A 13,117-nucleotide genomic window follows, 5' to 3' on the forward strand; every position below is an offset into this window, starting at 1 on the left:
CAGATTTTCCTTTTTTGCATTTGTTTTTAAAGAACAACTTCTCTTGTTATTGTTGCTGAGGTCTAGCAGTCGAGCAGGGGAGAAGTCACCCACTCATTGTGTGTTGTGTGTGTGTGTGTGTGTGTGTGTGTGTGTGTGTATGTGTGTGTGTGTGGTGTTTGTATGTATCCTTTCACTAATTTCCACCACAGGCCAAGGCTTCTCTCGGACTGTTTTCTCTTCAGAGAGGATAAAACACCCTGAAGAGCACCTCCCAAACACACACATATACAACTCTCTCTTTCTCTCACACTCACTCACACACACACACACACACACACACACACACACACACACACACACACACACACACAAACACACACACATACACACCCATGCAGACGACAGATGTTCCAAAATACCAAAGTAACAACAGTGAACATGCAGGCTGGGAAATGCCCTACAAGATCCTTGTTGCTTTGCTATAAAGTTGCTCAGAGGTTTCAGAGCAGACACGGGGCAGCAAGCAGCGATCGTAATTTATACACTGTGTTTTCATGGGAATCAAAGAGAGGAGGGGGAGCAAAGACAAGGTTGCCTGGTGTGAATGAAGGGAGGTGCTCTTTTTTTTCCCTGCATTTGAAGTTGTGCAAGAACTTGTATTTCCTCTTTCCAGCACTCTGAACTCTCGGTGTCTCACTGTAGCTCAGCAGAAAAGAGTGAGTGATTCTCGTGTGGGAACTGCAGCAGGAAGGAAAGTGCAGCTGGGAATGTTTTGCCTGGAGCGAGAGAGGGTGGAGGTTTGTAGCAAAGAAAAAAACGACAAGGTGGAGAAAGGAGAAGAGAATAGGACAGAGGGAGGCAGGGGAGATGATGGAGGAGCGGAGGGAATTTGAAGCAGGGAGGAGATGAAGCGTGGGACGGGAGGAGGAGGAGGAGGAGGAGGAGGAGGAGGAGGAGGAGGAGGAGGAGGAGGAGGAGAGAGGATTTGATGAGATGAAGGAGTGAAAGTTGATTTGACTTGAAGAGGGGCAGCAGGGAGGAGACGGGAGGATGACAGGAGGGAAAGGGAATCTTGCCGAAGCACCTTCTTGGGGAGAGGGTGGGGGGGGGGGAAGAGGGATGGCAAGACACATATAGGCTTAACACACGTCTACACACACATGTAAATCTACACATGCATGTTCACAACTGGCCTACCAGAAATCACTGAGGAAGATTGCTGGACATGGATACACACACTCAAACACTCACACACAGACACACACACACACACACACACACACACACACACACACACACACACACACACACACACACACACACACACACACACACACACATTGCATCAGAGTGGAGACATCAGCTGGATGTGGTTTCATTCAGATCTGCGATAAGAAAAAGTCTCCACCCCTTCTCGTTTCTAGGAAGAGAGAGAGAGAGAGAGAGAGAGAGAAAGAAAAAGAGAGAGAGAGTGTGTGTATGTGTGTGTGTGTGTATAAGAGATAGTGTGTTTTCTGCACTCTCAGTTTGAAAACATGTCATTTTAAGTTTGTGTACATACCTGCGCAGACACAACACACACACTCGCGCACACACTCCCCCTCTCTGTCTCTCACATGCACACACACACGCACACACACACCCTTCACACACTCCCCCTTCACTCTCTCTCTCTCTCCCTTACACACACACACACACACACACACACACACATGCTCCCTCGCCCTCTTGCACTCGGAGCACCAGGTCCCTGGAAGCAGACGAACTGTCAGTGACTGTTGCGAACACACGCTCGCTCTCAGCTCGGCTCGTTCTTCTTGCGCTGCTGCCAAGAGAGGAGGAGGAGGAAGCGGAGGAGGAGGAGGAGGAGAAGTGAGGCTGGAAGGAGCAAACTGAAACACACAGACAGAAAAAGAAAGAGACAGACAGAGAGAGAGAGAGACTTGGACCAACCTCTGGCTGCCTCCCTCTCTGCCTCTGTGTGGGAGACCTCGAGTGATGCCTCTCACACTGTGGAGCTGCACATAGTCAGGACTTTCCTCAGGTTTCTCTGCTGCTTTCTTTTTTTCCTCCAATCTTCCTCCCTCTGTTTCAAAGATGAGGAGGGACCGTCTCCTCCTGGCCGCGACCCTCACAGCCATCCTCTCCGCCGACCTTTACTTCTTTCTCCTGCCCAAGCTGCGGAGCGTGGGGTTCGGGGAGTTCTGCTCCTGTGGTCCCGACAACCTCAGCCTGCCCATGCAGGGGGGGCTCGCCCTCCCGCAGCTCTACAACTGGACCTCCTCCTCAGCCCTGGTCCTCCACACCCCGGATGACCCCACGGGTGGAGGCTCGAAGATGGAGATGCTGTTTGCTCACCCGCTGTACAACATCCAGAGCCCGGAGCTGGGACCGGAGGAGAGGCTGCTGCAGGCCGAGCAGCTGATGGACTACTACAGGAGGAAGGTGTCACGCTGGGAAAGGTCAGTGGTCAGACTCTGGAGGAGCATCAAGTGGAGACACTGTTGAGTTCAGTGCAGACTGTTATTGATTTTGCAATGTCTGAGTTTTAGCATCTTGAAATTTTTGCCTTTCATCACTTTATTTTGAAAGAAGAAACCTGAAAAATCCCCCATCTGAAAGCACATGCTGGGGCTTGGATGTGGTCAAGAGGCAGGGTCAGTGACATGGAGGCCAAACACACACACACACACACACACACACACACACACACACACACACACACACACACACATTCATGCACATAAACACACTGTGTCCATGATAACAGATGTTATCCCGCAGACAGACCTCAGGGTGTGTAGTTCTGTGAGTCATAAAAAGTACAGTGTGGGGCTGGTGGCAGAGAAAACGCTCACAAACATGTCTATCTGAGAGTGTGTGTCTGCAGTGCTCTCTTTAAGGTAAACAAGGATTTTAAAACTGCTGAAGCTTATCTTAATCTGTGGGAGCCGTAGCTGTTTTGGCCTGTGAGGCCGTCTATCTATCCAGTTGCTCCCTTAGAGAGACAAAGATTTTGGGCTCTTATGGTGGAAAATAGGAAGAAAGACGGGCGATGGATCTTCTCTCTCTGCAGCTGCATGAAACAACAAATAACCCAAAGGCTCATTTAGGACTCGCAATATCAACTGCAGTAATCGCACCTAGGGCCAGCTTTATGACGGGTGCTCTTCAGGTGAAACCGGTTTGATTTTCAGTCTGAAAGAGGAAAGAGTTTAGAAATTAATTTCCTGTTCAAGTTGTATACACGTGTGTGTGTGTGTGTCACTCTTGGCAAACACTGATCTGTCACTTCAGTTTGCGACAGATGACTGATGAGGCGGAAGGATGACCAATGCCCAAACTCCTATTCATAAGCCGTTTCGCTCCATTATCGCAGTTCAATTATCCCCTGGTGGGAGTTTGTTTGGGTTGGCTGGTGACCGTCCCACTCTGCGCGGTCAGCTGCAGCTGGTGATGTGGTGCCACTTGTACCACAGACTAATTTGTGCTGCACTCAGATTATTCTTGCTCCAAGCAAAGAGGAGAAGAGAGGAGAGGAGGCCGTGGTCAAAATTTTGTAACAGCTGCTTCTAAGAACAATAGAGCCCAATTACTCTTCCTGTTCTTTATATTTATATTTATTGCTTTTTCATGATGCTGTCTTCATGTTGCTTTTATGTCTTTTTATCAGAGTGAATGCATTTTTGCAATTTCTCCTGCAGTTTCCCATTTCTGCTTTGTCTTTATAAACCCTGTGTTTAAAGGAGCTATAGTAGTAGTTGTCGTATGAGTATAGATTACTAAGAGTAGTCCAAATGCGAGTGAAAACTTGGCCGACTGTGAGAAATAAAACAGGGTGTGTATGATGAATTACATAAACGTCTGTATCATCACGTAGTTCCTCGAATCCTCATTCTTTTAAAACACTCTTGCGAGATCTACTGCACTGAAAACCTGTTGAGCGCACTCTGCCCTCTCTGGCCTTTCCAAAATAAAACACCGCCCATAAAACTGTCTGTGTTGTGTAAAGTATACGGTGGACAGTGGTCTGGACTTGTGCTGAAGCCGTACACTTTGTTCGACGTTTCTCTCCGCATGCAGGCACATGAAACTCTACAGCGACGCGGCAGCCCTCTCCAACATAACTGTGACTCAACATAAAGTGACCTTTGACCCCGACGCCAGCTGGCTGAAGTTCCACCTGGGGATCAGCCGCTACGCCCTGTACTCTCGCGATGACCTGGCTGTTCCACAACTGCTCAAGGACATGGGGAGCATGGCGATCGTCAACGCAGGTCAGGGACGGATGAGATTTACAACACCTGTGTGTCGGTTTTTTATATTATCTTACTTGGAGGAAAAATTCTGCAGGTTTAGCTCCTTTTTTTGTGTGATACAGCAAAATCCCTTTGGGCCATAAAACAATACAGCAGTTTTCTGATTCTAGCAACACTGGAAAGTGGAGGCTGATAGAGATGCTACTATTGTGGCAACAAACCCATCTAAGTCAGTGGTGTTTAATTGTTGATTATTGTGTTTTTTAATTATTAATTTACGTCTTACAGATTACACTCAAGATGAGAAGGCCCTGAAAGGAACCTGTGATTGCACCCAAGGTATGTTCAAGTCACCTCAGACTTTTATTTTGTAGGACTGGATGTTCTTTATCTCATTTCCTTGTGTTGCGTTGCTGTATATTTTGTGTACGGAGTGTTCGATTCCTGACTGTCTCCCTTGTTTAGCCTTTTTTGTGTTTCTCTCCTCTTCTCTGCTGTGCTCGGCGGCACCGCGAGACACAAACACACTGCTGCCTTTGTGATAGTGAGGATTTTGTTTTTCATTTGGCACCAGAAGTCAGATTTGTATAAGACACATGCTCTGGGCCAAGAAATAAAAACAAAACAAAACAAGCCTTCATTTATGTTCAAAGGCAGCACTCTTAATTAAATGTTGAAAGGTTTAGAGTGAAGCCTCTTTTCAGGCTTCAACCTACAAACCAACCGCCACCTACACTGTCATCTGTTTCTCTCTGTCCTCTCTCCTCCTTCCCCCTGCACTTACAGGCACTTACAGGTTGTCATTGTAAATAAGAAAAGGCTCTGAAAGACTTGCCTGGTGAAGTAAAGGTTAAAAAAAATGGGTGTCCTTCTGAGCCTCTTAGCTTGAGGAAGAAAACCAAAATTGCAAAATGTATGGTCCTGCTAACTTTGGTATTAGTGTAAAGAAAGCAGTTTTAAAGAAAGTGAAAATAATTCCTGGATCTGTCCCTTTGTCCACATCATCACCAAATTTGATATGGGTTCCCTCTTGGCCCATGTTTTATCCTTCCACCAAGTTTTATGTAAATCTGTTCTCCAATTTTTGCATAATCCGTTCTGTTGTGGTTGTGTTATCTTGCTCACCATCAAACCAAACAACCAACAAATGGACAAAAGTGAACAATGGATGGATGGAGCAGAGATCAGTTTTCAAATAACTGCCACAAATGTATGTAAAGCCTGCAGTTCACTTTTCAATGTAGACTGGATTGAAAGAGGTGCACATTTCTTTAAATATTAGTTTTATATTTAGTATTTTTCTCCCGACAACATACCCTCACACAGCTCGATATGGACGTGAACTCAGCTATGCTGCATGTTTTTGTCCTGCCTGTGGCTCTGCAGCACTGCTGCACAGTAAAGTAACAGACCACACATCTCTCACTGCCAAGAAGAAATGCAACAAAACAATCTGTTTAAATTTAACCTCCATGAGATTTTCATTACTTCAGTCATCAAAGAGCGACAGTGCACGGTGGCCACGGAGGAAGTTTGGTCCCCTTTGATTCATTTCCAGAAGAAAAAAGAGGAGATTGTAAACTCTTGTACTCAGGCGTGCAGCAGGAGGAGGCCTGTGTGTGGTCAGCCTGGCCTAATGTTGTGACTGTACTGTGCAGAGCGACAGAGAAAGAGGGACGTCAGAGAGAGAGTGAAAAACTAACCAACCAACCCTCAATTACCATAACACTCTGGAAACTGTTCCACGGTTCGAACTCTGACCTCTGGAGAATTAAGCTAAAGAACAAACAATTACTGTGAACGTGTTGCTCAGTGTTTGTCATGGTTTCAGCTTTCAAACACACAATCAAAGGAGTTCTCTGTCTGTTTCTTTAAACTGTATTGTTAAGGAAATGTGTTTATGAAGACCTCATGCTTCATATGTTCTTCTTATTGTCTCTTTATTACAGTGGTGAAACCCAGTGGACATCACCTGAAACTGGCTCTGAAGATGCAGAACTTTGCCAAGGCCATGTTCAAACCAATGAGGTGAGGACTGAGTCATCATGTGAAGAGTCTCTGTTTCAATTTGCCTCAGATCACTTCAATAAGTTGTTGATGCATGCATATGAGTTGAGATCATGAAAACAGTTTATTCCAGACCCAGGAACCAGGATATCAGCGGCAGGTAAACACCTTTCTTAAATGCCTGAAGGTTAAGGGTAGGGTATTTCAGGATGATTTGTATTTTGTTCCATGACCAATAGCAAAGGCTGATTTTCTGAACAATCTCGTTGGATGTGAAGCAAAAGCGGTCGGGAGAATAATCATTTTTTTCAGGTTCCAAATGCGAAATTGTGAATAGAAAAACTGGATAAGGGTAAAATCCAGGATGTATGAAACACACTCGATTCCACCAATAAGAGATTTGTTGGATGAACAATCAAGATTTCTTTCCTACCCACACAAAGAATATGTGGTCCTGGAGTCTGTGTCCATGAAAATGTTAAATTAGATTACATTATATTACAGGGTATTATCTCAGCTCGTGTGCTATATATTTTGTGGGAGCCGAAATTATCTAGCATCTGTGAAAATTACAGTATTTGTTGTGTTGATTACATGGGTGTGTGTGTGTGTGTCTGTGTGTGTGTCAGGCAGCAGAGGGATGACCAGACTCCAGAGGACTTCTTCTACTTCGTTGACTTCCAGAGGCACAATGCAGAGATCGCTGCCTTTCACCTGGACAGGTGCAGCCTCATCAGCTCCTCTCTGTATTCTCTGTTTTACTATCTCTCCACGAATGTCTTTCATTGGACTCTCTATTACAAATCAAGGAAAAATGTATGACTGAAAACAATCAACAAAAAACAATTGAACCTTAATTATTTTAGCCACACTAAATTATGCACACATCAGGTTGAAATTGTATTTGTTCAGAGTCTAAAAACCTGAAAATACTGTGTTTTTGTGTTTACTGTTAATAAGCCTGTAATTAATATATACGATGATCTTATAAGATAGTTAATATGGTAACCATTAGGCTATACCTGTTAGCAGGCTGACATGAGCATGCATTTCACTGCTTTGGTTTGGTAAAGCTTCTAAGTACTGTAAGCATAGCGGTAGACTGTAAAATCTATAAAATTACCAAAAAATAAAATACATTTGTAATGTGTCGCAATGGAGCTAGGGTGACAATGCAGAGATACGGCAGCATTCTAGTAATAGGATACCTCTGATATACAATAAATAAATAAATTCAGTTAGAAAGTCACCCACTTGTGCGGCCACACACACCCAGACAGACACACACTCAACATATATATTTCCTGGCGCTGACAGAGAAACTACCCAACCTAATCCACAAAGATTGCAACATGTTCGAAAACCATTCTTGCAACCTACGATTTCCCAACTCGCTGATCAGAGTAAACCACAGTCCAAACACACACACACACACACACACACACACACACACACACACACACACACACACACACACACACACACACACACACACACACACACACACACACACACACACACACACACACACACACACCGTACGTTGTTGTGTAATAGTACATTAGCTGAGATGAGGTGATTCATCTGAGCCAGACAGTGTCATTAGGCAGCCAGTCATCACTTCACCACAGAAGACACGTCAACAGCTCAATCACTGTAATTCTACCTTAAAATATTATTGTTGTACAGTGTGTATCTGCTCATATTTAAAAGTCGATGAGGTTGGATATCTAAGAATCATTAAGGTTCTAACTGTCGCCCAACACAAACAAGACAGAGACCACATCTCTGCTCTCTCCTATTTGTAATTTATGGCGTTTGGTTTTTAAATCTGTCGCAGGGTGACAGCTCTCTGTTGTGTCTGACTTTTCTGCCAGAAGCATTTATCATTTATCGCTCGAAATCAGTAGGTGAGGAGTGCCGGAATTTTGAGAAACAGCAACTCAGCTGCGCACAGTGATTGTTGGGTGATTACAGTTTGTGAGACGCGAGTGAAATATGGCCCTCGGGGAGGTATACGTTTTTAGTAGTGTATATGAACACAGACAGTCTGGCAGAGGATGTCAATAGGATACATTCATTGATAAGAATCAGTAAAAACCCACCGTGGGATCCTGTGAAATGAGGTAAGAGATACCATCATCTCCAGGGGGTTCACATTACACTTACATAAGCATCGAACTCTGTGAACTGTAAACTTTTCTTTGCACTTGCAAAAGCAAGGAGTACATTTTCTTTGGCAACGGGCTTTCTGAATTTCATGAATGTTTTCAATAGGATCCTGGACTTCCGGAGGGTCCCGCCTGTAGCTGGCAGACTGGTGAACGTCACAGGAGAAGTCCTCCAGGTCACGCAAACCGATGACCTACGAGCCGTCTTCTTCACCTCCCCGGGTAAAGCACCAGCAGACCGCTTTTTGAGTTTCTTGGCAGGAGTTAGATGAGCAGATCAGCACCACTCCTGTGTTTGTCCGTTAAATATAAAGCAAACCAACCAATCATGAGTCAGTCTCAACTGCTCATCATGATGTTTCTTCCTGTTTTTATATCCTAAAATAACTTTAGAACAAGAACAAAACTCTTGAACAAACATCAGTGTGATAGGAACTACCTAAAAACATTAGATTTTTTTAGTTTGGTCCATGTCCCATCTACTAACATGGAGGAAGCGAGGTTCATAACCTGTGCAGCCAGCCACCTTTTATGTAAAGTCTATGGAGGAAGCAGCTAGTCTGTCCTGTCATCAAACGGATATAAGAGTGGTATAAATCTTCTCATTTAACTCTTCCAGAAACTGAATCATCCTATTTTTCTAACGTTGAAGCATAAACAATATTTAGAGTTGCAAAGAAATTTCCCTTACTCATTTCGAGGGTGAAAAAATATAAATTATAAATAAATAAGATAATATTTGATTTTCACCAACACTATAATATCCGCACTATGCCACTATATGTTAACAAGCAAAGCACATACAAGCCTACGCCTCACTGTCAGTTATTTTGGTTCTGGTTTGATGTTTCTTCTCGCTGATGATTCGACATCCAGCTGTAGGGGAAGGCCGAGCTGATCAAAAACCGTATAATTACATGTGAACAGGAAACTCATTTGGTATTCCACTGTTTTTTTGCTCCGTTCCCCAAACAGCGAACAACACATGCTTCTTTGCCAAGTGCCTGTACGTGTGCAAGACAGAATATGCAGTGTGCGGGAGCCCGGACCTGCTGGAGGGCTCCATGTCTGCCTACCTGCCCGGCCTCAGCATTTCCCCCCGTATCTCCATCCCAAACCCCTGGGTACGATCGTACACTTTCACCGGACAAGAAGAGTAAGACCTCAACCTCAGCAGAGGAATCTCATTTTATGTCACTTGTGCAGTGCCCGTTCTAAACCTGGCAGTTTGGAATGGGCCTGTTGTTTAAAATTATTTAAAGCTGCCGAGCTACTTCAGAATTATTCCTTGTAATTAGTGAGTCCTCCTCAAACAGTTTTACAATATACTGTAACTTTTTATTGTTTGCGTACTTGACGTTGTTTGCAGAGATATTTATAAACAGTCTATGGTGCAGATTGAATTTAGAAAACTTTGTGTTCATTCTTCCTGGTTTATCTGCAATGAAGATTTGATAGTCAATGTTTTCACCAAATATATATCCAGTGGGTTTTTTTTATACATTGCATCTCGGCTATTTCAGTGGTCTGTTATAAAGCCAACACAATCTTCAAAGCAAGTTTGAACCAAGTGAAGCTCTGTAACACATCTTGATATAAAGCTTCGGAGCAGCAAAACATTGTGCTTTTACTTTGACGATAAATTGCCAAACAGGAAGTTATCAATTTTTCAAAATGAGCTGACCCACGGTTTGACCCAGTTGCCGACCACAGCTGTACTTTATCTGAGGACGTAGAAGAAGACAGGTTCAACCTGGTCTGCATACTGGCACACTGCCCCGCCCCCACTACTGCTACAGAGCGCTGGTCGCCTGTCTATTCAAATTGTATTTATATCGAACATTTTGTGTGATCAAATCGCACAAAATTCCACATTGCACTTCCTCAGGGCCTTAACAAAACACGTATCAAGTGTGACGTTGGCAAAACGAGCAGTTCACGAGGTATCCGGGTCAAATACAGACAGACAGACCCTTGGAATTATTTGGTGGCTGAGAAGGTTGGTGGCCTTTAGCACGATTATAAGATCTAGAATTTTCAAACTAAAGTGAAAGGCCACATTTCCCATAAATCCAGTTAATACCGGACTAAATTGGATGTTTGTGTCTATGTTCAAAGACTTTTTTCTCTTTTATGCTTTTTCACTCCACTGTTTTTTAAACCCACAGGGACAATTTGCCCCAGACGAACGTAAACCTCTTCCTGTTTTGTGCAATAAATAAGCTAACCGGCACCTCATGACACATAACACGAAATGCAGCGTATAGAGGCTCCTCATTATTTCCTAGATGCTGTTGTTGTGGTACATCATTATGATAATTTCTCAAAAATAAAATTTGCCAGGCCATGATTTAAAGCACTGCACGTCAAACCAAATGTTGCAGGGAAAATGTTGTGAGGACTTAAAGAAGCAATTAAAGACTCTGTTTTGTCACATTGTTACAGATATGTTTGTTCATATCACACAAGAGAATATAATATTCCTCTCATTTCTCTTTGTCTGTGTGGGTGTTAAAGGTGGGAAGCGAATCCGTTCTACTGTGACACCATAAAGAAGCTGTATCCGTATAACTCCGGCAACAGGCTCCTCAACATCATCGACATGTCCATCTTCGACTTCCTCACAGGTATTTTACTCCACCAACACTTTATCTACTCTTCATATATCCAGCAGGTCTGTCAGTATCCAAACACATCTCACCTCGTGTCTTAGTAAAAGTTGTGACGCTCGTTTGCAGGTAACATGGACAGACACCACTATGAGGTGTTTACCAAGTTTGGGGATGAAGGATTCCTCCTCCACTTGGACAATGCCCGAGGGTGAGAAGAGAACACTGTCGTGGATTCAAATATTGTGAAATTGTTTAACAGCATCCTTTATGACGCACAGCATCATGTGTTCAGGTTTGGAAAGCACGCTCTAGATGAGATGTCCATCCTGGCCCCACTAACTCAGTGCTGCATGTAAGTAAGATGCAGCAGGACCACCTTTTATTTCTGTGGATCAACATGAATTCACTCAAAACTAAAAATGTTGTATTCTGTCGTCTTAATTCCCTCCTCAGGATCAAACGCTCCACGCTGCTGCGGCTCCAGCTCCTTGCCCAACCCGAGTTCAGGCTCAGCGAGGTGATGAGGGAGTCCCTGGAGGGAGACCCTTTACGGCCGGTCCTGACGGAGCCCCACCTCCTGGCGCTGGACCGCCGGTTAGAGAAGATCCTCCGGGGGGTCCGGCGGTGCGTCCGGAGGCTGGGAGAGGAGGAGGTGATCACCAAGGACTTTGTCAAATCCACAGAGAGACCTCAGACTGGGACAGAGACGGAAATGACCAGGTAACAGAGGAGGACAGGCTCGTCTCAGGGCACAGAGGACTTCATGGTGAAGCTCAGTCACCTGGTGAGCAAACAGGGCTCTCGTGGTTTTGATTTAAGGAACAAGCCATAAAAGGAAAATGCTGTGAAGACTGATTGAGGAAGTTCAGAACGTGAAACACTGCAGGCCTTGAATTCCAATCACCGAGCGAGCTCATGCTTTTATTTTCTTTAGTCTCGCTCATGGTCATAGATGAATTAAAACCTTTTAAGGATCGACTAAAGACCAACTTGACCTGAAGAAAGCAGTAAAGCTGTTTTCTGGCATCCAGTGACCTCGGGATAATCTCCTGTGTGAGAACGCAAATGTCAGAGTAGGAGGCTCCAGACTTTCTCTGGAGTTTCTGCTTTAGTTAAAACTCTGGAGAAGGCCCAAATGATCCCTGTGAGAAAAAAATGGGATAATCACCACTGGATTCACTGCAAATGAGCGGGCAACAGAATCAAAACTGAAGAAACTCATAGAAGACATCAATGAAGATGTCAAGAGCTTTGGTGATAAGGGCCGACACCGGTGTCCTGCTTCTTCCTGCTGCGCCCCCCCCCTGGCTTGCAGATTCTCCTGCTGCGTTGCTCATGTGTGAAAGGAAAACTCCAAAGAAAATCCGGGCCCAATAATGCAGACATTCTCCGGAGATCATGTCTGAAGATGGCTCTATAGATGAATGCAGAAGATTTCTTACTCTCACTGCCCAACACATTAAGACCAGTGAAGGAATCCATGTGAGAAACCCTGTGATGCAACGGATCAGCTGTTTGAATATTCTGACTGTGGAGAGACAGATTTCTGTGGCGTCAATATGATGTTATACAGAAGAAATAAAGTTATTTTAAGTGATGACTGTGTGAGTTTGGTAGAAGTATCATCACCTGTAAATAACAGTGTGAGTTGTATGTGTCAGTGAGAAAAGTGCCTCCTCCTAAACAGTCATTGAGTTCACTCCACCCTAGTTTCCAGACTTGTAATCCCTCTCTGTCTCATCAGAGCATTTAAAGAGCTTTACGACAGCTCTGTCAAGTAAAACAGGCTAAGACGGAGACATGGCAAACCCAAGGCAACCAACACACGTGTGTTATGTTACAGCGCTGCTATAAATCTGAACCATTTATAAATGTGTTTTCATGTCTGAATTAGTCTTCTGTTTTATTTGTTCTTAATCAAAGTAAGAAACAACCACAGCTATTTTAAGGAAACACTGTTGGTGAATTCTGCCAAATTAGAAACAGCAGAGGGATCCTGATAAGCATCAAGATCATAAAACATGCTCTCAAGCACAAATACATGAATTGAACTTCCCTAAAAACTCAGTAGCATGAATACAGGTTC

General features: G+C 44.1%; 1 protein-coding gene across 1 annotated transcript; it reads left to right on the top strand.

Moving 5' to 3' along the window:
* The first annotated feature begins 1,701 nt into the window (after positions 1–1,701).
* Positions 1,702–12,921, top strand: fam20a (FAM20A golgi associated secretory pathway pseudokinase). The gene is made up of 11 exons (XM_061095561.1): positions 1,702–2,444; positions 4,066–4,259; positions 4,530–4,580; positions 6,191–6,269; positions 6,878–6,970; positions 8,526–8,641; positions 9,395–9,575; positions 10,937–11,046; positions 11,158–11,239; positions 11,324–11,383; positions 11,485–12,921. The coding sequence occupies exons 1-11, from the start codon at positions 2,080–2,082 to the stop codon at positions 11,753–11,755; spliced, it is 1,602 nt and encodes a 533-aa protein (XP_060951544.1). The 5' UTR covers positions 1,702–2,079; the 3' UTR covers positions 11,756–12,921.
* Positions 12,922–13,117: the final 196 nt, after the last annotated feature.

The sequence above is a fragment of the Limanda limanda genome, chromosome 21, assembly GCF_963576545.1.
Source record: "Limanda limanda chromosome 21, fLimLim1.1, whole genome shotgun sequence".
Lineage (NCBI taxonomy): Eukaryota > Metazoa > Chordata > Actinopteri > Pleuronectiformes > Pleuronectidae > Limanda > Limanda limanda.

Coding starts and splice junctions, on each gene's coding strand:
- fam20a (XM_061095561.1), top strand. CDS start 2,080: ATGAGGAGGGACCGTCTCCTCCTGGCCGCGACCCTCACAGCCATCCTC. Junction 8,642..9,394: donor CGTCTTCTTCACCTCCCCGG/GTAAAGCACCAG, acceptor TTCCCCAAACAG/CGAACAACACATGCTTCTTT. Junction 9,576..10,936: donor ACTTTCACCGGACAAGAAGA/GTAAGACCTCAA, acceptor TGGGTGTTAAAG/GTGGGAAGCGAATCCGTTCT.